Source organism: Stylophora pistillata, chromosome 14 (assembly GCF_964205215.1).
Source record: "Stylophora pistillata chromosome 14, jaStyPist1.2, whole genome shotgun sequence".
NCBI classification, from domain to species: Eukaryota; Metazoa; Cnidaria; class Anthozoa; order Scleractinia; family Pocilloporidae; genus Stylophora; species Stylophora pistillata.
The window spans coordinates 23,092,903-23,114,916 of NC_142532.1; the positions used below are offsets into that span (position 1 = coordinate 23,092,903).

Here is a 22,014-nt window from a genome sequence, read left to right on the forward strand (position 1 = left end):
CATCACCTTACATTACTCATGCGTCGGACTGAAAAGCAGTTGTTCGAAGAAAACATGGCGGCAACCAAGAGATATTTTGGGATTTTCCTTGAGTTATTTTTCCTTCTTTCTGTTTGCTGTCTCCCTGAACCTGGTAAAAAGGTATTAAAATTTAATAAGGTAAGCGACAGTTGACTTACTTGGCTACAATCTGTATTTTATTTCTCATTGTAAAAAGCTGTTTTTTCGTATTCTACATTCAGAAGCTGATATTCGCAAATTGACTCACTGAAGTCTTCTTGTTTTCTTTATTTCCAGGAACATCCGCATGGTGGTTTTCCTAAAACAATGAACAAGGGTTATACTATCGCAATGAAAGGTTTGGTTGCAAGCTTACGCTAGTTTCATTAAAGCGAGCGATCGATCGATCGATATAATTTGTTGTCAGTACTGCAGTAGGCTGTTTTTGCAAAATCAGCTTTATTTTAAGGCAATGTTAAAAAGTGTTTTCAGAGACCATCTTTGTAATGATATCTCTGTCATAATCGAAATCATCATTGGTATATTTTTATCAGATTCTTTACTGTTATAATTTTGGTTGAATTGTTTTTGGATAATGTAAATGCATGTTATTTAAAATTCAGAAAAGGTTATGCAAAATAAATAAATGAATAGTACAAAAAATCATAACTTATAAACCCGTACTGTTTATATCTAAATTGAATTTCTTACCTCTAGAAGCCATAATTTTCTTGGAAATAATTTTAAAGATCTTGATGTTTCACCCAGATAACTTTTTTCAGCATTTAAATCAGTACTCAATTTTAATTTCTGTTTCGTTTCATGAAGGGCAATGTTCAGGTTATAATGGGACAATCCACATTAAATGGCGTTTAGCAGTTTCACAGTGTGCAGAGTGGTTTTCCTCTTTGAAGGTATGTCTTGAATGTTCTCTGTTTTTGTTTTCTCTTTAAAATTTCCTGAAATTTTACCAATTTTTGGATAATAATCAGCTTCCAAATTGTTTTATCCCTTTAACTTACCAGGACAGAATTCCTTCCTGCATTGTCCATTCAATATCAAGCAAACAAGTGATGAGATTAAAAAAATAATACAAATTAGGAGATCAACAAATTGATCTAATACCTAATTCTCAGAAGTAAAAATTAGAAGAATTGTAAGGCCAACAGTAAAGAGAATTGGTAATCATATCTTGGGAATGAAAGGGCAAAGACTTTTATTAGCTTTGCATGAGTTCTGCTAGATTATAACAAATTCATGATTTTGATCAAATTGGTACAAATTAATTTTTATGTTTTATTATGATGACATGCTTTCATTGATATATTATATTGTTGACAAGAAGGAATGAAGTCCCAGAATGTTGTGATTCTGTTTGTGCGGGTATAATTATGGGTGTTAAACCTTCACTCCAGGGCTATGGTCTAGCAGTGCCTGGTGGCCCCTGGCACCTTACTTTCGTTCTTGGGCGACTTGGGAATTTTAGTTTCTTTATATAAAAACATATGCTGGGCACACTGTATTTCAAAGTTTCAGAGCACTGGGCTCCTTTCACTTTTCTTAGAGCACAGCCTTGCACTCCCATGAGTGACCAAGACAGAACTTCTCCTAAGAATTTCAATACAATATCGAGTAGACAAGTGTGTAGTCGGAATCCACAAAACAAGATATTCGCACTTTTACTAGCGATTCGCTAAAGGCAAATGTACATAAATGAGTTAAATATACAGTATAGGAAAGCGAAATGAAATACAAATAAAACAGGCTAAATGATGGACAAAATAACGAAACTTACATGATTATGTGGCGACTACGACGACTAAAACATAATGACAACGGCGACAATAAAACTATGGTAGAAGAAGCTATGCCAAACAACAGAAACAATGCATAAAAAATTAACACGAAAATATGAAATGCGACATAACCAAAAATGACTGGCGAACCTAGTAAAATAATTACCGTTACTGATTGGTTATGCGGGTGGGCAAGATGGGCCCATCTTGCCCGCTCAGGTTTGCTCATGCATGAAAAAAATTGAATCAGAACTATCTTTGAAATTCATGGACAATTTTGGTAATGGAAATGCAAAGTGGCAGAAGATAGTCAAAACAAAGAAAACAGAAAAGACTCTTGCAAGTTTTTTATTCTACAAACACAGTTGGCTTTCTTTCTTGGCTCTTGATGTAAACAAGTCATTCTTAATAAAGTGAAATCTTTTCACAATAGAATAAATCCTTTATTAAACAAGCTTGTTCGGTCAAGATGGCTGGATATTAACCTCGTCCTTTTTTTACATTTTTATGGACCTCGACTTCGTCTCAGGCCATAAAAATGCAAAAAATAACTCGGCCAATATCCAGCCATCTTGACCTCACGCTTGGTTAATAATGCATATTTATTAATGAGATCTTGTGAGTGAAAGGGTGAAAATACTTTTCATTATTTTTTCTTCAGGATAATAGTGATAAATCAGATGTGAACCAAGTCAGTTCTGTTTTCTCTCCATCTTTGGCCAATCACTCACTGAATTGGGAAGGTGATATGGATTGTAAAACTGTATTACACTTTCCGGTTTGTATATGTTTTCCTTAACTTTGTTTGTTTGTTTTTGTTTTTTTTTTATCTGCTTTACAGTATTTCCTCGAATAGGCTACAATGTCAAAGAAGTGCCCTTCATGAATAAGTGCCCTCTCTCCCACCTTGCTTTCTTAAATAGTAGGGATATCAGAAACAACAGTTTCTATTGCCACTTAATTTATAACTTTTTAAGCCTCAACTTCTGCAGAAACAATACAGAAGAATGATAAGCACCCCACTCAATGAAGAGCCCTGCTTGAGCACCCCTGCTTATAGCCTAAATTTAAATTTGTACCCATGTGCTCTTTTGAGGAAATACTGTTACAATATTGCTTGTTTGATTTATTTAAATATTGTTTCTTGACTTTATTCATAAAACTTCTGATGTGATTGAGAAACTTAGCACATTTTGGAGTGGTCTTCTTTAAAACAACTGCGATAAATCACCAAAATTTGTATGATGTAAGGAAGAAACCTGTAAGAGAAATGGTATATGTTTCTATTTGAAACTTGTCACAGCTGACTCTTGTTTTGCCAATAGAGAGATATGGTGCCCAGGGGTTTCATTAATGTTTTCTGCAGGAGGGCAACTGGTTTTCACAGGCAGGCAAAACTCTTTGAACTGAACTTCTTTATAAGATAAACTTTCCTCCAGACCGTCAAATCAGGTGGGCAAAACCGTCTTCACAACCGGTCAATTTGCCCGGCGCCTGGCCCTTAATGAAAACCCTGAGTGCCATCAGACAGGCCAGACATGCCAGCCTCATGTAAAATTGTGGAGAAATGTATACACGGAAATTCATTTTTGGAATAGTTTTCTTTGCCATCACTGTCCTGATTGGTTTAAGTCCCTGTTACTGTATTTACTGAAGGAGAGGTGGATGTAGTCTGAAAGAAATACATTTTGCATTTATTGGACAAAGCTTCTCAGCTGTGGGTGTGAAGGATGTTAGAGGCTGATGTAAACTGCCCAGCACTACGCTGAAACTAAGATCTGTTTATCATGGCTTACGACTTTTATAGCTGTGTTGGTTTTTTATATGTAGGACATAACCAATAAGGTAAAGGAGCTGATTACATCTAGGCCTCCACCTACAGAAAGCAATGTAAGTAATTCTTACCGTAACTCGAGGCATTTGTGTAATAATAATAATACCCTTTCTTTTAAGAGGGTGACACCAATTACTTTGAAAAGTATTCTCCCTAGTGGCCCTCTAAAACACCCACCCCCTCCCCCCCAGGGGAGGACATCTATCGCACAGTAATCTCGTGTGTGGGAAATTAACTTCTCCAGCCCCAACCCTGCAAGAGACTGGACCTCCGTTTATTCGTCCCTATCCGAGAAGACTAGAATATCTAATCATTTCTTGATGTTATAGAAAGGTAGCAAATTCTTCTCAATTATTTTAAGACCCTGAGTGTTGGTCCGGCCGGGGCTCGAACCCTCGACCTCCAGCACAACAGTCCAGTGCTCTATCCATTAAGCTAACCAGGAGGCAGTGTAGAACAAAATTTAATCAGTGTACCCCAGATCTATGGGGATATGTTATTCATGGAAGACACCAAAACGAAACAGAACTAGGAAGTTCTCTTTCTTTGTAACTTTACTTACTGGTGTAGTCTCAAACACTAAAATAAAAACCTTGTCACACTTGTTCAATAAACTTGGGTCAAAATCTGTAGAGAGTAATAGAAAATTAGAAAGGTTTCAATATCAGTATCATTTCCTTTAATCTCATTATCATTTTCATTGCAATTATTATTTTTATTATCACAAATGATAAAAGGAATTTAGCCATAGGAATGTTTCAATGATTTTGTAAGAAAACATTACAAGATATGTGTATGTCATGTAATGGTTTTAAACAACTGTTACAGTAGTTGTAGTAACTACAATGAGTGAACTTCAACCAAAGGGACCCTTTAACTCCTGGAGGTGATTTGCAAGTAACATCTTTCAGTGATACCCATACATTAGGACTGTGGTCTAGCAGTGCCCAGTGGCCCCTGGTGCCTTAATTTTGCTTTTGGGTGACTTAAGAATCTTAATTTTTTTCATAAAAAAAAACATTTGCTGGGTACCCTGAATTTCACAGTTTCAGAGCACTGGGCTCCCTCTAATTTTTCTTAGAGCACAGCCTTGTACATTACCCAGCAGACAAATAGTGAGAATTATCAAACTACATAATATATTCAGGTAGTTAACGTGATCTAACATCAAGTTCTCCGAACTTATTTACAAGGAAATGTGTCTCAGCTGGATGGGTGAATTTACAATCAGATCTTGACGGTTAAAGTGTTAAATATGATGTACTTATTGTGTATATTTATTTTCATTCATTTGTGAATAGAAAGAGGAAAAGAAAACAGAGAATGAAGATGAAAAGAAAACCAATGTGGTAAATACAATCGGTAGACATTATTTTTTTCACGTATGTTGTGCACATTATTCTCATGATCCTAATATGATTCAGCAGTATTACTGTAAGTAATTCTCCTACCTAATATACAAAGAAATGTATATCAGCTGAATAGGAGAATTTATAATCAAATCTAGGTAGTTAAAGGGTGGAAGGTGATGCACTTGTTATGTACGTTTATTTTCATGCATTTGTTGACAGAAACAGAGACAGAAAACAGAGAATCAAGAGGGAAAGAACACTGATGCAGTAAGTACAACTGGTAGACATTTTTTTCGTGTACATTGTGCACTAAATGATTGGGCAGTATTTCTGTAAGTAGAAATAAGATCAGAGCTCGACATTAACTTTTCAACTTACTAGCCAAGTGGCTAGTGACAACTTGGATGTTACAACCAAACTGGTTAGTGGAAATTGAAAACCACCAGCCAAAACTGAATTTCTGCTGGTCTGTGGCTTGTTGGCTACTGTTAGTGTGGAGCCCTGAAGATGTTGTTAGTGTGGAGCCCTGAAGATGCTGGTCACTTTAAAGGTTTGAAGAGTTAACTGCTGGCTGAAGTGGCAATAATAAGTGAACCTCAATTTAAGAAGTTGACATAAAGGAATTTACTTGCATAGTGTCTCATGCAGGCTGGAGTTTTGTTAATATCTTGTACTTCAAAGTAATGTTAACAATCTTTTTTACAATAACTGTCCTGCAAGCTCATTGGTTGAGAGCTATTGTCTATTATGACATATCATGTAATGCAATGCTGAGGAATCCTTTGCCATATTGAAGAAAAAATTAATTTCATGACAACCCTTGCAAATTTCTGAAAAATGGAAAGTAATAATCTTCCCGAGTGTGAACACTACCTAGTGAAACTACTTGGCTACTCCTTGTGGTTTCATTTTAGTTTCGAACATTGATGATGTCAGTAAGTAGATAGAGTTAACTTCCAATTGAGTGCCTGAAGTAATCCAAGATTGCAATGGTTTTACTTTACTTCACCAGAGATTGGGAAGGCAAAATAGGCAGATGGGCCAATGGCCCCTGGCTTTAAAAAGTTATGGGCCAGTTCTAAAATTTATGGGCCATTGCAGTCATGGGGTGGGCTAGAAGAAGAGAAGCAAGGGTATTTTTGTTGGTGAGGTCACTTTTGATAGCGCATCAGTTCCACAGTATCTGGCAACTTATATTGTGACGAAATAGTTCAATTCAGGTCTTACTTGATTAAACAAAAAAACTCAACACTGTCCACTTAAGTTGAAAAGAAATTGCTGCACTATGCAGTGTCATCTTATTAAAAAATTAAGAACATGGTCATATACTTACTCTGTCAAGACAATCTTGTTTCTTCAACTGTGAACTGGTGATTGTACATGCGATCACTGTGGGATTATTTTGTATTTCAGTCCACTTTTGGATTCTTACAGAAAAGCTAAAAATGTGCATGTGATGGAAAAAGATTGCAAAGTGGATAATTCATGCATCATCCACTTAAACAATGGCCCAGTCAGTTAATTAATGTTCTTTAGGCAGATTTCATAGTTCTGTGTTAATCATTTGCTCTTCTTGTGTGAAGTATTTTAAGGGAAAGTCACTGGTTCATCATTTCTAGTTGTTGAAGGGTTACAATCAATCCATTTATTATGTGAGCAGACATAAAAGGAATTGTCAGTGGTTATCTCTATGAGGACGCTCCCGACATAAAATATAAAATGTATATACTACAATGTAAAATTTAAGAATCATCAAGAATTGGTTTAAAAAAAATTTTAAAAAATTACAAAATTTTACAATACTCTCTAAGTTTACCATGAAAAATCCTGTTTGTGCACTATCTCTTAGGAAGAGCATCCCACTGTTTTATAATTCTAACAAAGAATGAGTGCAAAAAAGCAATTTATTCTAGCTAAAGGCTGTCTTAATTTACACGAATGGTTTGATCTTGTTTTACCATAACAATTAAATTCAAAATCATAATCATTACAGTTGAGGCCATTAAGACCATGAATAGTCTTGTAGCACTCCAGCAAAGATAGATAAGACCTCCTTGATTGAAGACTGGACCACCAAAGCATTGCCAGTCTTTCTTCGTACACTTGCTGGAGTAGCCATATTAAGCTCATTTCATTGCATGATTAATTAAAAGCAATAAAATGTGATCATTGTTATTCATTTTTTTTTTTAACAGAAAGGCAAGGAGACAAAAAAACCAAAAGGAGAGGGGCAAACTAACCCTGAGGTGGTGCAATAATTGTGACCTAGTTTCTGACATGCATTGTGCTATTGTTAGTAACTCCTACTTTGAAATAATGCTATCTTTCTTAAAAAATAACCAGATGTTATATTTTGCTTCCCCCGTTAGGCTAAGCCTCCAAGAGAGCCAAACAGTGATCAGAAGGGAAAACAGAATGCTCAGAACACTCTTACACGAAGAAAGAGAGAAGCTGTAAGACAATTGTAGCTGTGCGCTTTTACCCTCTGACTCGGCTATGAGTCACCAGCATCTAATTTCTCCTTACAATATCACCCCTAAATCAAACGTTAAGGTACCGAGAATAAAGGAAATAATCACCAGTTGAAGAAGCTCTTGATTGTCAAACGAGTTCTCTTGGCAGCACCTCAGGAAATGTATAGAGAACAGTATGGAGAATATGCATACCGATGTTAGGGTGTGAAGGTGTAATGCAGAGGAGTGATCCCTTAGTGAATTTTCCTAACGGTATCTATGCATTGTCGAGCAAGAAACATGATATGAAAGTTGAAAGATATAAACTAAGGAACCACTCTGCTTTAACACCAAATTCTTCCATGAAATTGTATGAAATTCAAATTAAGGCAGAAAGTAAGGGGGAATTTGTTTTGAATTCTTAAGAGTGAAAGTGTGAAATAGTGTAGCTGAGTAAAGGTGGAGGTGGACTGTACAATGATTTTGGAACTTACATGTAACCCTTGACACCGAAGCCTCAGTAGGTGTTTATATTCCATACTGTTCTCTACATGTATGTTGTAGTTCAATTTTATCCTTGGTTCAAATTTTATTTTCTTTTGTTTCAAACTCATTATCATACATTAACATGACCGAGAACAAAGGAAAATAAAATTTGAACCAAGGATAAAATGAAACTACAACATACACATTTCTTAAGATGCTGACAAAGAGAATTTGTTTTACAAGGAAGAGCTTTTTTAGTTGGTGATCATTTTCTTTATTCTTGTGTTACCGCCACATGGCTGTATTTTGTTTCTTTTGTTTGTTTCTTGTTTGTACGCGCATTTTTCTTCTCTTGTTATCGCATTGTTTGTGTTGTTTTTTTCTCGCTTTTACGTAATCAATATTCTGTTAGGTGTTTTCGCATAATTTCGTCTCGTGAAGGCCCTTTTGCATGCGTCTCTTTTCAGTTGACTTGTGTTTTTCCATCGCTACGTTTCATTTTATCCAGTTCGCTTACCATCTCCATTTTTGATTTTCGTGTTCCTAGCCATCCTAGTCATACAACGTTGCTACCGCTTGCTTTGCATCGCTTTTTGCTTATATCATACATTTCGTGAAATCAATTGAAGGACATGTAGCGCATTGGACGTTTGACTACAATATCTTGTGACTTCAATGTTTAATTCAATGGTGATACTTAAGGAGAAATGAGATGCTAGTCACACTGAAGAGTCCAAGAGTTGATAAGAAAACACACTCACAGGCTGTAGGTACAATACTCATGGTCTTGAAATAAGTGAGGAGAATTTGCTGCCTTTCTATAATCAAGAAATGGATAGATATTCTAGTCTTCTCGGATAAGGACGAATAAACCGTAGGCCCCGTCTCCTGCAGGGTTAGGGGTAGGAGACATTAATTTCCCATGCACGAGATTACTGTGTCGTGGACGTCCTCCCCTGGGTTGGGATGGGTGGGAATTGGTCCTAAAAAGCCCACATGGGAAGTGGTCAACTAACCTATGTAACCTACACCTTTATGTGAGACGATTACAGCAGTTCTTAATGGATTTTCTTTTGTTCTTAAGGTTAAACCAGGGTCAGATAAAGAGACAAAAGTGACAGAGGTGAGCTTTATACCTTACATTAGGTGCCCCGTCATCATGCACGCTCCCATCATTGAATAGGAGGGAGTTTAAGATGTCACTACAGTGATGTATGGTAAAATGTTGCCAAAAAATGTAATTTATTTTCCTCTAAGATTTTTCCCAGTAGCTTGATGTGTTAACTGTTTCTGACAATACATCTTTAACTTTGACTTTAACTTTATTGAATTTGTTACAAGTACAAAATAGTATCAGCTTGTGAATGTAGTGTTGAGTTCAAAGTAAAATGTGACTAAAGTGCTGTTGAGGTTTACTTGCTAAGAGCGCATAAAAATTGGAGATTACACATTTCTGATCTGTATGGGACAGCTAAGAAATATACAAAGTTTTAAAATGCATGTGTTTTGCTTCAAGTTATGTTTTGCTCTTTGTATCATTTTCTGTTCCAGTATCTTCTTGTTGCCCTTGCTGTCATGGTTTTCTTTAAGTCCCTATTCGTGTCATACACTGTAAACTATGAAAATTACTAATTTTGTAATCAAACAAATTGATATTGGACAGTTCAATAAGCCAAGTACATTTTAAGTTGTAGTTTAAATCAACCAATCACAACCTTGGTTTCTTTTAAGGCAAATTTTCCCTTTCTCTTATAACTCAGCTATTCTTCTTTTCTTGGAAGTTGTAATTGTTATGATTGGTTGGAAAGAAGACTTTGTGTCATCCAATTCAGTGTGTAATTACACTCGTGATAAACAAATCGGACTCCTGCGGCAAGTTGTCCAAGTTTGTATTCATTCATGTGATTACAGACGGAATTGGACTCCACTGAGTCCTAGGACGCAAGATGGCCCCTGGTGCCTTACTTTTTCTCTTGGGCAGCTCACGAATCTTAGTTTTTTCATAAAAAAAACATGCTGGGCACTCTGGATTTCACAGTTTCAGAGCACTGGGCTCCTTTCAATTTTCCTCCGAGCACAGCCTTGTTACCATTACCTAGCTGTAGATTATAATTATAAAAAATCTTCTTATCATTTGATGTTGTCATTATTTTGTTGATGATTTGTAGAAAAGTCCTAAAACAACTGAAAAGACCAAGATGAAAACTAAAGACAAGGTGAATATCAAGTCATTTTTTTTTAATCTTGAATATGCAATCCTTCCTTTTCTGATCACAAATGAAGAGAAAAAACTCCTTTTCCTAGGATCTATGGAATTGATTTTAAATGTTGATATCCATTGTGATTAATTTTAATATGATAGTGTAGTCTGATCATCTGGGTGAGTGTAAGCCTGGGAAAGACTGTGGTAGCAACCAGCATTGATATAACCTGAGCCCAGAGGTCATTAGGGAGATTTAACACTGCATTTACGTGACATGATGAACATCAGCTTGCCCTTTCACATTTCATGAAAAATAGTGTGAACCTTGTTGCTTTAGCTTCGTGTGAGCTCACTTCATGGCGGATTTGAAGACACCTTGTATGACTTACAAGGAATAGTTTTGGTACCCTTTTTCAGGCAAGTAACTTCTACCCCTTGAAAGAAAAAGTGAAGGAAAACTTACATACATGGCAAATGCAAAACATGTTACTTTTACATAGAAACAGCAAAGCGCAACCTGACAGAGCTGAATAACATATACGCATGCACTAGGTTTTGCCGCGGAAACATGCATTTTGAGTCGTTCGCATGGTTAATTTCTTATTCTGTTGCTTCGAGGCGTCGTTTTCCTTGCTGCTTTTCTTTTACAGAACAACCTCCAAAAACTTGGTACACCCCCTAAAAATTTTCAACTATTAATTTTTTCCTTAAAACCTCTGGAAAGAGGAACATGCCTTTGACGAAAACAGAGTGTCTCGGTTTTAAAAGTCAGCCCTTGTTATTTTCCGCTAATTTCGCTAAATTTTAGACCAGGGACACTTGAGCCCGCATTGTTGACCACATACCCTCTGACGTAGCTGTTCATTATTCAGCTCTGTCGTGCAACCCACAAACGCGAAAAAATGGCAGGAAAAACAAGGTCACATGGTCACTCTTTCCATTCACGATGTTGACTTTTGTTGACTTTTTTCGTTTGTAACAGGTTGCGAACCAAATTTGTAAAACAAAACATGATGGGGTCTTTATACTAGCCATTGAGGCTACAGCAAAGGGGGAAAACAACTTTGATCTACATTGTAAGTAAAAAGAAAATCATCTGCTAGAGTGTATTCATGTATCGTTGTTATTTATTTAAGAAATAGATTTCATGTTCTTTTGCATTATACTTTGCTGATGACAACCAATTCCCTGCCTCTCACAGTGGATGTTGACATGAAAGGGAAGAATGGTTATCTGTCTGCTTCCGATTGGCCTCTATATCCTGTAAGTGAAAAGGATGTGTTTACTTTGACATGGTTTATTCTACATGTTTCTGTGCACACAATTACACCTTATGATGTGGTCACTTAGGATGTGAATGGCAACATTTCGACTACATACTGCAAGTCTTTATCAGGCGAACCAAAACCAGTCAACCTTATGTAGTCGAAATGTTGGGATTCACACCAAAAGTGACCACATTGTGAGAGAAACAATAATACTTCATTATACTTGTACTTTACCACAATGAACAAGCACAACCTTTTTTTTTTATGAAATTACATGCCCACCTTGCCATTAAAAATACAGCCAAGTAGAATGTCAGAAATTGATGCTCATTCTGTGCTTGGCAATGGGTGGCATGCAGCATGTCATTGTTCTTGACAATGATGGCTACCTTGGATGTTCCCTCAAAAAGCCACGCAAGTGGTTTATGTTGGGTCTGGGTCAGGGAACTCAGTTGAAATCAGGCTGAGTTTGAATGGGCAGCTGTTAAAGTTCAGCAAATCCAAAGTGATTTTAAGAAATTGATGGATTCCTAAAACTTAGTATCTGAAGAAAATGTGTTGATTTACAATTCTCGATCTCTTTGAAGAACTCGTGGACTATTTTTGCCAATTTTTAACAACTTGGGATTGGTGTAAGGCACATGGCAAAGACTGCAAAACTGTTTCATACTCAGCTTCAATAGTTCTTTGTAATTCTACACAGAGCAATTGTCAACAGCAATACGTGTAGTGATGCATTCATAGAGCGCAATGAAAGGCAAATTGATGGAAAGTGTCTTTCTCTTTGGATCAAATTTATCTCTACACACATGTGCAGTACACACATTCATTTCACAGAGTATACATCAGAGTCTTTTTTTTTTCTTTCCTTCAGTTTTATGGCACCATGTCACTTCTGTATGTGTTCTATGGCCTTGTGTGGCTAATTGTTTCTGCTTGCCAGTGGAGAGATTTACTCAGAATACAGGTATGGATGCGAGTTTGTTCTCCCTAACGGTTCTACTTAGGTTTTATTAAGAATTGGTTCCCTACACATACACATTTCCTTGTAAATTAGTTTCAAGAATTTGGTGTTAGGTCAAGATAGTACATTTAAGTAGTGTTGTTTGTTTGTTTGTTTTTCTTTCTTATCAATATAATTTTGGTGTTATCATGGTTCCTTTTCAGTTCTGGATTGGAGGTGTTATTGCTCTGGGTGAGTAAACTGTTTTGTGTTCCCTCAATTGAAATTTGAATGAACTTGACACAAACATCTGATTTACAGTGGCAGCAATGAAATTAACTGTTTAAATTCTGTAAAAGAAATAAACAAAAAAAGCGGTACTTCTGTGCCCAACAGGATTCAAACCTGTGACTGTTTAATCCTTGCGCAGTGCTCTAACCAATTTAGCCATGATCCTCACCGCTGATCAGGAGCAACTCTGGTGTACAGTACCGCTCGCGTGTACCGCGTGTACCGCTCGCGTGTTCTGTACTCCCCGTGTGCGTCAAGCATGTTTAACTCGGAGGAATTACACGTGCTTCCATGTACATGTAATGTTGCGGTACACGTGAGCGATAGTGGATACATAAACATATGACCAAAGAATTTACTTACATCGACCGTCAGTGGCTTCGTTATTGTGCTGGCTAGTCATTGGAAAAGAACCGTGAAACCTTGGGTTTAATCCTATTGCAGTCTTCCCTTTTTGCATAATTAAATTATGTGAACATAATTATCCTATTTAGTCTTAACGAAAAATCAATCATACATTTGTCCTTTCTGTAGGTATGCTGGAAAAAGCTGTGTTTTTCTCAGAGTACAATAACATTAACATTAACGGGATCACAAGTAAGTTGCTCTTGTCAACAAATGTGCAACCCGTAGTTTATTTGTGGAAAATATGCTCTTCTTTCGTATTGTCTTTATATCAGGGTATTTCATGAATACTGTATTTATTCCGCAATTTATTTACACCCGTTTGTCTAATTTTCCTGATTATTTGTTGGTAACTTTTCATTTTTTTATTAGACCCAGGATTGACAGTTTTTGCTGAACTTGTGTCGTGTGTCAAGAGAACATTGGCTCGAATCTTGGTCATCATCGTTAGTATGGGATTTGGAATTGTCAAGTAAGTTTGTTTGTTTGTTTGTTTGTTTGTTTGTTTGTACTCCTGCTAGTCTTGTCAGTATATCCTTCTAAGACTCACAGTGCCTCTCTCCACCTCCGTCAGGCCACGGTTGTTCGAAGCTCGAATGACGCTATCCACTGGGTAAATCTTTATCCGGTGGATTGCGCAATACGTTTTGCAATCACTTATCTTCTGGATAGCGATTTATTAGTTGGATACGTTATCTGCCCCTGGGGCGGATCCGGGATTTAGTCAAGGGGGGTTCGGTGGGGGGTTCTGAGAATTGTTCCCCTTCGGAGGGGTCCAAGATTTTGAAAATTAGGTCTTCGGAAACATGATTTGCAGCGTTCTGAGGGAAAATTTAGGGGGTTCAACCAAACCACCCGAACCACCCCCTGGATCCGCCCCAGTGCCCTTTATACAACTGGGCCCAGGACCAGCGAACTGTTAAGGTAACTGAACGAAATCTTGAAGAAGGGGAGCGGGGGTGTGTGTGTCAGGTTGGGCTGGGCTGGGTCTAGGCTGGGCTACGTAATGCAGTAGATCGGAATCCTGTGTGGAGGGTACTAGATATGCTCCTAAAACTCTGACGGGAGGGGCTTGTGACCCGTAAGGTTACTGTACTTTTACTACGTCATTTACTAAAATACCTTCTATTTCGATTGATAACATTTAATAATTTCCTGGTGTCAGACCTAGACTGGGATCAACTCTCCATCGAGTGTTAGGAGTTGGAGCTTTGTACTTCATTCTGGCTACCATCGAGGGATGTTTCAGAGCACTTCGTGTAAGTCTGTCACTAAATTTTAATTTGCTCTAAGAGACCGCAGAACTTTTTTATGAATTTGCTTCTAATTTGAAACCGTTTTGACAGAGTCCGGACGGTTCCTTTTCAGATTTTGGACAGTTTCCTCTGATTTGAATTGTAAGGTATTGTGTGCTTTCGGACCGTTTCGTGCGATTTCAGACACCATCCTTTGTTTTCGGACACTTTCGTCTGATTTCAGACACTACTGAACAATTTCGGACGCTATCGTCCAATCTCGGACCCTTTCGTCTGATTTCGGAGGTTTTTGTCGCATGGAGTTAGATCGCCAAATAGTGTCTGTGAAAAACGTTATTCTTGGATTCCTAACTTTGACGTTATCAATAAATTATCCTTTTATTTACGGGTACTTTCTGCAGCCGAAGTCTGACCCTGGTCGTCAGCAGTTGATCGCCAGTATCCCGCTGGCTGTTTTGGATGCCTCTATCTGCTGGTGGATATTTATGTCCCTGGTTCAGACTACAAGGACCCTTCGCATCAGACGCAACCTGGTGAAACTGTCTCTGTACCGCCACTTTACAAACACTCTTATCTTTGCAGTTTTGGGTACGTTTGTTTGTCTAAGTTTTACAGACGAATTCTTGATTACATTCTCGTTGTCTCCATACTCCTCTTCTCTTTCATCCATGATCTGTACATCTTCCTCTCATTTCTCCCCATCCCGGTCCCTAATCACGTCATCACTGCTCTTTTATTTTCTCCCTCCCTCCCTCTCTTCCCCGTTCCCCTTCCCCTACCTCCCTCCCTCCCTTTCTCGCTCCCTCCCTCCCTCTCTTCCTCCCTCCTTCTTCCCCTACCTCCCTCCCTCCCTTTATCGCTCCCTCCCTCCCCCTCTCTCTCCCTCTCTTCACCCTCCCCCTACCTCCCTCCCTCCGTTTCTCTCTCTCCTCCTCCCTGCGTCATTTTTCTTCCTCCCTTCACGCCTTTCTAAGTCTTAGCCTCTACCCTTTTACAAATTTCTTCTTTTACTCTCTGTCGTTCCCTCGTTATCTCCTTCTTTCAAATACCACCTCCCCTCCCCTCCCCCTCTGGTCAATGGCTCAGTTCCTTGCCAGCTAGTCGAACCTCTAATCTTTCACGAATTGTCACATACACAAAGTATGACAAGTATTTCGTCTGTTATTCTTTGTTTTTTAGCATCTGTGGCCTACATGATTTGGTCCATCAAGACTCACAGATTTTCTAAGGATGGTTGTATTACGGTAACGATTTCAAATTATGATGGCTCAAAGTTCTTGTCCGACAGGCCCTGGTTATTCAAAGGGTAGATAACGCAATCCACTCGATGAGTCACTATCCGGTGGATAGCGCAATACGTTTTGTTAACAGGTATCTGCTGGATAGCGATGAGTCCATTGGATAGCGTTATCCTCCCGTTAAACAACTAGGCGCAGATAGTAAAAACTCAGCTTTTTTCTCCTAGGGCTAACGAAGGGCTCACGCACACAAACTCAGCTTCAGAAACTGGCCAATTTACATGTCAACTCAGTTGATAAAACCAAATTACTGTATGTTGTAATACCTTTATCTACGCAGCCCCAAAGAAACTGAGGTTTCACAACAGTTTCGTTAGAAACTTACCCCTTGTATGACTTTCCTATAGGATTGGTCTGAGTTGTGGCTTGATGAAGCTTTCTGGCATTTCCTGTTCTCGATCGTGCTGCTTGTTATTATGGTTTTGTGGAGACCTACAGCAAACAATCAAAGGTAAACAATTTTCATTCCCTTGCTAACAAGCAATTTTACAACTTTGCAGTTATTTTTTTTTGTCGAAAGTAACCCGAGTCTGTTTTGGTTTCGCTTCACTTTGTTCCGTGATTGGTCTAAAAATTGGACCAATCAGATGCAAAACTTAATTCGTTGGGACTTGGTCACTCACTCGTGTGTTCCCGCGCTTGAGGCTACGCACTTTTTTTCACTGAGTTTTCATTGGCTCTTTGTGGCAGTTACCACGTGATTGGTCCAGAAAACTCGCGCCACCTTTTCAACCGACCAGATGCGAGTTTTACAATAAATTGTGACGTGGTTACCCGCGTTTTCCTGGGCTTTAGACTGCATGCTTGTTTCCTCGTTGAGTTCATATTGGCTTCCTGCGCAATTTCCTTTCTCCTGTTTGACTGTCGTGATTCCTATCCCTTTGCGCGTGTAACGGACCCTCGATCGAAAAGCACTTGGTTTCCTTTTCGGAGATGTCAAACGTCACATTGTTGACGCGAAATTTTGAACGACGTCCGAAGAATTCCGAGAATGTTCCGAAGATTTCCGATGGTCACAGATTCGCAGCTAGCTGATTCAATATTTTCTTTGACAGATACGCTTTCACCCCGATCGTTGACTTTGGTGACGAAGAAGATGAAGATGAAAATATGACCCTGTCAGATGCTTTCGGTGAGAGTCGGATAACACTCTAACATCTGATCAATATGCATATTCTCCATACTTTTCTCTGTACATTTCCTAAGATGCTGACAAGGAGAATTTTTAACAATCAAAGAGCTTCTTAAGTTGGTGATCATTTCCTTTCTTCTGACCTTGATGTGTGATTCAGTAGAGATACTGTTAGGAGAAATTAAATTTGCTACAAAGACTATGTGGAACTTGTCCAGCTGGTTATTTTACTAAATACTAGGTATCACTGTTTGTCTTACAATTTTTGGATTGTATGCGGTTTGTCTTTTTCAGGAGATGAGATCAAATAGTATCTCGTCACCTAATGGATGATAAAGCAGTACGCTCTGCTGTGATAGGCAGGGTTTTTCAACAGCTGTAATCGGCGCATTTCGCTATTTTGAGTTTACTATTTGGGTTTTTTTTTTAGGTCCGCTGTGTTGCTAGCTGGGTAAGGGCCAAGAGTCCTTCCTCTAAATTTTTTTTTTTTCAATTTTTGCAGATGGCATGAAGATGAGGAATGTCAAGAATACACCAGAAGTTATCATCAATGGCGACAGTAAAAGAAAACACAAACCCGTAAGATCATGAAAACGTTGTTCAGCGTTGGAATCAAATTGATTCAGCGACAATGACTGTCTGGACAACGGGTAACCAATCTTTTTTTTTTCTTTTGTTTTTTCGTTCAGGAGGATGATCTGAAATGGGTTGAAGAGAACATCCCCAGCTCGGCGGCCGATGCGTAAGTTTCCCTAGAGACTATTATGCAAATATTCGCCGAAAGTGAAATTATTATTTTACAGAATTATGTTTTTGGGATGATAACTCCGGTGTTACCAAGGAGACTGTGGGAGGAATCGTGGGTTGGTGACTAGCGCGGCAGACTCTGGATGGAGAGGCGTGTGTTTGAGTCTCGGCCATATCATTAAGTTGTGTTCTTCGGAAAAATACTTTACTCCCATACTTCCTCTCCTCCGCCCCTTCTCCCCTTAAGGAGTATTAAGGGGTACAGGTGAACTGTCAGTGAAATTTTGGAGGGGGTAGTCGAGGCGAGGGGCGAGGCGAGGGGGGGGCTTACACTGTACTGTCATCTTATCCAGAGGGGAGTAGCAATTCTCCATTTCAAAAACGAGTGGGGCGGTGGGTCGAGCTCGCCACGAAAGTTTGTCTGGGATCGTTACTCGGGACACAAATCTGTAGTAAACAAAGAATTGCGTCCCGAGTAACGATCCAAGACAACCTTGCGTGGCGAACTCGACCCACTCCCCCACTCGTTTTTGAAGTGGGGAATACTCCTGGTCGCTTAATGCTGTGGACCTTGGAATAGGCTCGGGCAGTTTCATATCACCAAGATCGTATCATCGTTTATTTTAATAAAACCTTCAACATTTACGTGATTCGTGTAACTTTCCTTCGTTTAGGGTCTTACCAAGTGTCCTGGACTCAGATGAGGTACGTGACGTTTCCATTGTGTTATTCCGCTCACAGAATCGCAAACTACAGAATCGCAAACAAAAAGTTTCAGTCATGCACGAGAGTGGGACGCAAACAAATTCTGAGTCCCTGGGGAGGAATCAAACCTAATCATTTCGGATTCCGTGCTTCGATGCTCTACAACGGAGCAACAGAGGCTCCACCGTGAGCCAGGTCATTACAAGGTTTATATGTGGCACGCGTCCTGCATATTGCCAGGATCAGGAATGTCTAAAGCCTCGTGTGAGTTTTATGTAAGAGTACGACAAGGATGGTTAATTTTGAGCTCGGTAACAGGGTTCGAAATTAATGCTCGCGAACTCGCAAATTGCGAATGATTTTGATTACCTGCGAGTGAGAAAAATATCCACTAGCAAACGTTTGCGAGTTAGAATCATCCATGTCTCCCAAGCATTTGGAGAAAGCAAGAACACAAGAAAGAATGTACGGGCGACATCTGAGGCAAATAAAACAGACAGACGTCGAACTTTGTGTTAGATACTGGCCAGCGGTATGACACCGGGGCTCTGTGCCACACCTGCGCATTCGCGTGTTGTTGTCGTGGGTTTGGAGCCATCATTATCATTACATATGTCAAAAGTAACTTCTTTCTTCAAGAGTGCCATGGCGGCTAGTGGCGATCAATTTGCTGGTGGTCTCATCAGTTTGCTAGTGGAAAAACATCTTACTAGCAAAACTTTGCGATTGGACCAAAGTGTTAACCTCGAGCCATGGGTAATGAAATAAACAAACGTGTTTTTTGTCTTGTCAAGAGCAATGGACAAAGGAAATTATTCTCAGTCTTCAAAAAGTATTCAATGAGTCTACTTTGTATCCGTCGGATTAAAACATTGTATTCTTTCTTGTTAGGAACTAATGACTACCAAGTTTGAGATGTCCAAAATGGAATGATTTTTCTCCTTTCCACCGAACTGCTAACGCGGTATGTAAGACTGTATGTGACTAGATTACTTGTTTTAGCGCGCAGTTAATCCCTCTTTTATCGTTATTACTCCCAAGTTGTGGATCTTAAATCTCCCTTTTTGCTGCAATACTACTGGAGGAGAAGTCACATGGTTAACGCTTTAGGAGTTGAGGGGTGAACCGCTGTACGTCAGTTTTAGAGCGCATTTTGATTGAGTGTCGTGAAAACAAAGCCAAAGTAATCACAACAGCCAATCAGAAAAAAGGAAAAGGTCACGAGGAGCCAATGGGAAACAAGCAAATTGATTGAAGCGCGGGAAAACGCGATTGACAAAGACCCAGTTGGTTTTCGATTTGAATCTGATTGGCCAAAAAAAGGGCGCAAGTTTTGTGGACTAATCACAGAGTAAAGCAAATCTAAAACAGTCCCGGATTACTTTCGACACTCAATTGAAATTTGCTTCAGACAAACGAATACAGTTGTCATACTGATCAAAACCTCCTTTATTTTCAGTTTCCTCTAAACTTCTCTTCTCAACGCTCAAGATTCAGAGTTCACAATCAAGTTGATGAGACGCGTCATAGTGAAAATGTGATACCGTGTTTTGAGATTTGAGAGGGATTTTTTGTTAAAATAAAAGTGTACAATCAAGAGATCTGGGCACTAAGATCGGTGCTCGTTTCTGCTCTTCATCTGGAGGAAACGAGACACTAGTTCAGCAACATAAGTTTATTTTCTCATTTTCTGGAGGGTTCTAATCAAATCTTGGAAAAGTCAGAACCCGTTTCTGAATGACTTTGCCTTCTTCTTTGTACTTTAAATTTTAGTGCTGATAAGAAAATATCTTATGAACAAATCGATCTAAATTATTGGAATCCAAACGGTCACAGCCCTTTGCGGAATCATCTAACGTGTTTCACTTCAGAGGTTTTTGGAAAACTTCAGTGAAAATTTTGAAGTAGTTTTAAGTCTTACGAAAGCTTTATTTTTCCCTTGATAATGCGCTTCCATTTGTTACGAGTTCTAAGAAAAGCGTATTGCTGTTTTTGATAAATGTCGATCTATTACTTTTGAAAAAATTCGTGGCTTGTGTGACGCGGCGTTTCGTGTTGGCCAAGAGACTTGTCAGATACTTTTAGTTAATTTTAAGCGAACTCGTCGAGCATCGCACTCAAAATATATATCTTTTCTGTTTTGTTTCTTTACTTTAAATTACTGCGTTGTATTCCAAGCTGTTGTATTAGCTCGCTAATCTTTCTCCCTCTGTGGGTACTCCACAAGATTTCTATATTGTGTGGTTTGGTCACATGTTCATTTTGAATCATTTAATATATAGATTTTAACGGTAAATGTAAATCCATTCACTCACTGTCGTGAATTACAGTTGCTTCGGTCGAGTTTACAAATGTCTCGCTCAAACTTAAAAGTGTCAGTTTTCACTCGTGCAGTCTTTGGAAGAGTTCATTTGGTTGTTAACCGTAAATGGCAACTTTTAATTTAAAAAAAAAAAAAAAATAGAACACGTAAAATGTAGTATACAATCTCATCAATGGTTCACTCTTTACTACGGCCAACAGGCATACTCGACCACGATTGGTCAAAACTTTGAGCCAATCGGAATCGTCGTCTTTGGACACGTTCTTGTCTAATTCATTTTCTGAGGCAGAGAGAAAATTGCCTTTAACGGACGTAAAGCATTAAAATAAGAGTTTGTCAGGTCAGGAAAATACCAGAGATTCAAAATTGAACAAAAAAAAGATTAAAGATGGACAAGGATATAGAAGATTCAGGCGGATTGCAGTTTTCAAACTTAAAAACTTAACTCAAACCTTGCCATAACGAGTTTAACTCAGGAACCGCATCAACTCGATTTCACTTTATTTGCATTTGATTGACATATTCGCCTTACGAACAGTCGTGTCCAGTACCCCCGTTTACCGATTAATTATAATCCTTGGTTCACTCCAAATCGATATGATCGGTTGTCATTGTAGTTAATGCGGGATTAATTTAAATCAGTTCTGACGCAATCCAGCTTAGATGATTAGGTACCGCTAAGAGCAATTATGAACCTGATTCTCTCTCCATCGATGACGATATTTTGAAAAATAAAATTATAAAGAAACAAGTTATCTGTAAATATTCCAAGTACTTAGTAGAAATTGGCACATCAAAATGAATTTTGTCCCAAATACAAATGAATAATACGTGGAAGATAAATGTTTTCATCGCGCACGACAGGGTTACATCATCGAATGTGTGTTCGCCCTTGAAGTCGTTAAATGCGGAGTTGTGGATTGAACACATACTTAAACTATGGTCTATGACTCGGCACAAGTGTGTGTGGATTCTTGCAGATATTTAGCGAATCAAAACTTTCACGCCTTTTTTTCTCTAACACGATAAATTAATAACGATAATAGTTTTTGCTTACTGCATTTAAATTACTCTTACAGGGTTTTTTTGTCCGTCAGCATTTAGTGCTGAGAAATTGTTTTGCAAATATATTTTAGCTTTCAGAAGCCTTTGTATTTCTCGCTAGATGTGTTGCTCGATAATAACTACAATTTCATTATCTACGCAGAAAAGCTCCTTTAAATACGTGACAGTTTCGATTAGAAGCTGTGTTCTTTTTAAGGTGTGTTAAGTATTTCTATTAAATAGTTAAATCATGCCTTTGGTTTCAGATAGTTTGAAAATATAAATTACTAGTTAAAGAAATAGTGCGCAGAAGTGCTTGTGGACGATCAAATTAGATTATTGATTATCTTTTGATTGTTATTGAGTCAGACTGATAGTCTAGTAGTCGTCTGTTTAGGGAATCGTAATATTTGTATTATTTTAAGATGTTATCAGTCAGGTTTAATAAATTTGTTCGAAGCCTTCATTTGTAGTTTGT

At 38.4% G+C, this 22,014-nt stretch overlaps 1 protein-coding gene across 1 annotated transcript; it reads left to right on the forward strand.

Annotated features, from left to right (window-relative positions):
- The first annotated feature begins 3 nt into the window (after positions 1-3).
- On the forward strand, positions 4-22,002 carry LOC111325589 (Golgi-pH regulating cation channel). Its single transcript, XM_022929419.2, has 27 exons — positions 4-159; positions 298-358; positions 829-914; positions 2,458-2,574; positions 3,627-3,686; positions 4,932-4,979; positions 5,202-5,249; positions 7,178-7,228; positions 7,352-7,435; positions 9,006-9,044; positions 10,090-10,137; positions 11,107-11,200; positions 11,326-11,387; positions 12,267-12,359; positions 12,560-12,587; positions 13,161-13,223; positions 13,404-13,503; positions 14,197-14,290; positions 14,689-14,875; positions 15,467-15,531; positions 15,933-16,036; positions 16,641-16,717; positions 17,220-17,296; positions 17,407-17,459; positions 18,139-18,169; positions 19,061-19,133; positions 19,629-22,002. The coding sequence occupies exons 1-26, from the start codon at positions 19-21 to the stop codon at positions 19,100-19,102; spliced, it is 1,953 nt and encodes a 650-aa protein (XP_022785154.2). The 5' UTR covers positions 4-18; the 3' UTR covers positions 19,103-19,133; positions 19,629-22,002.
- The last annotated feature ends 12 nt before the right edge of the window (positions 22,003-22,014 follow it).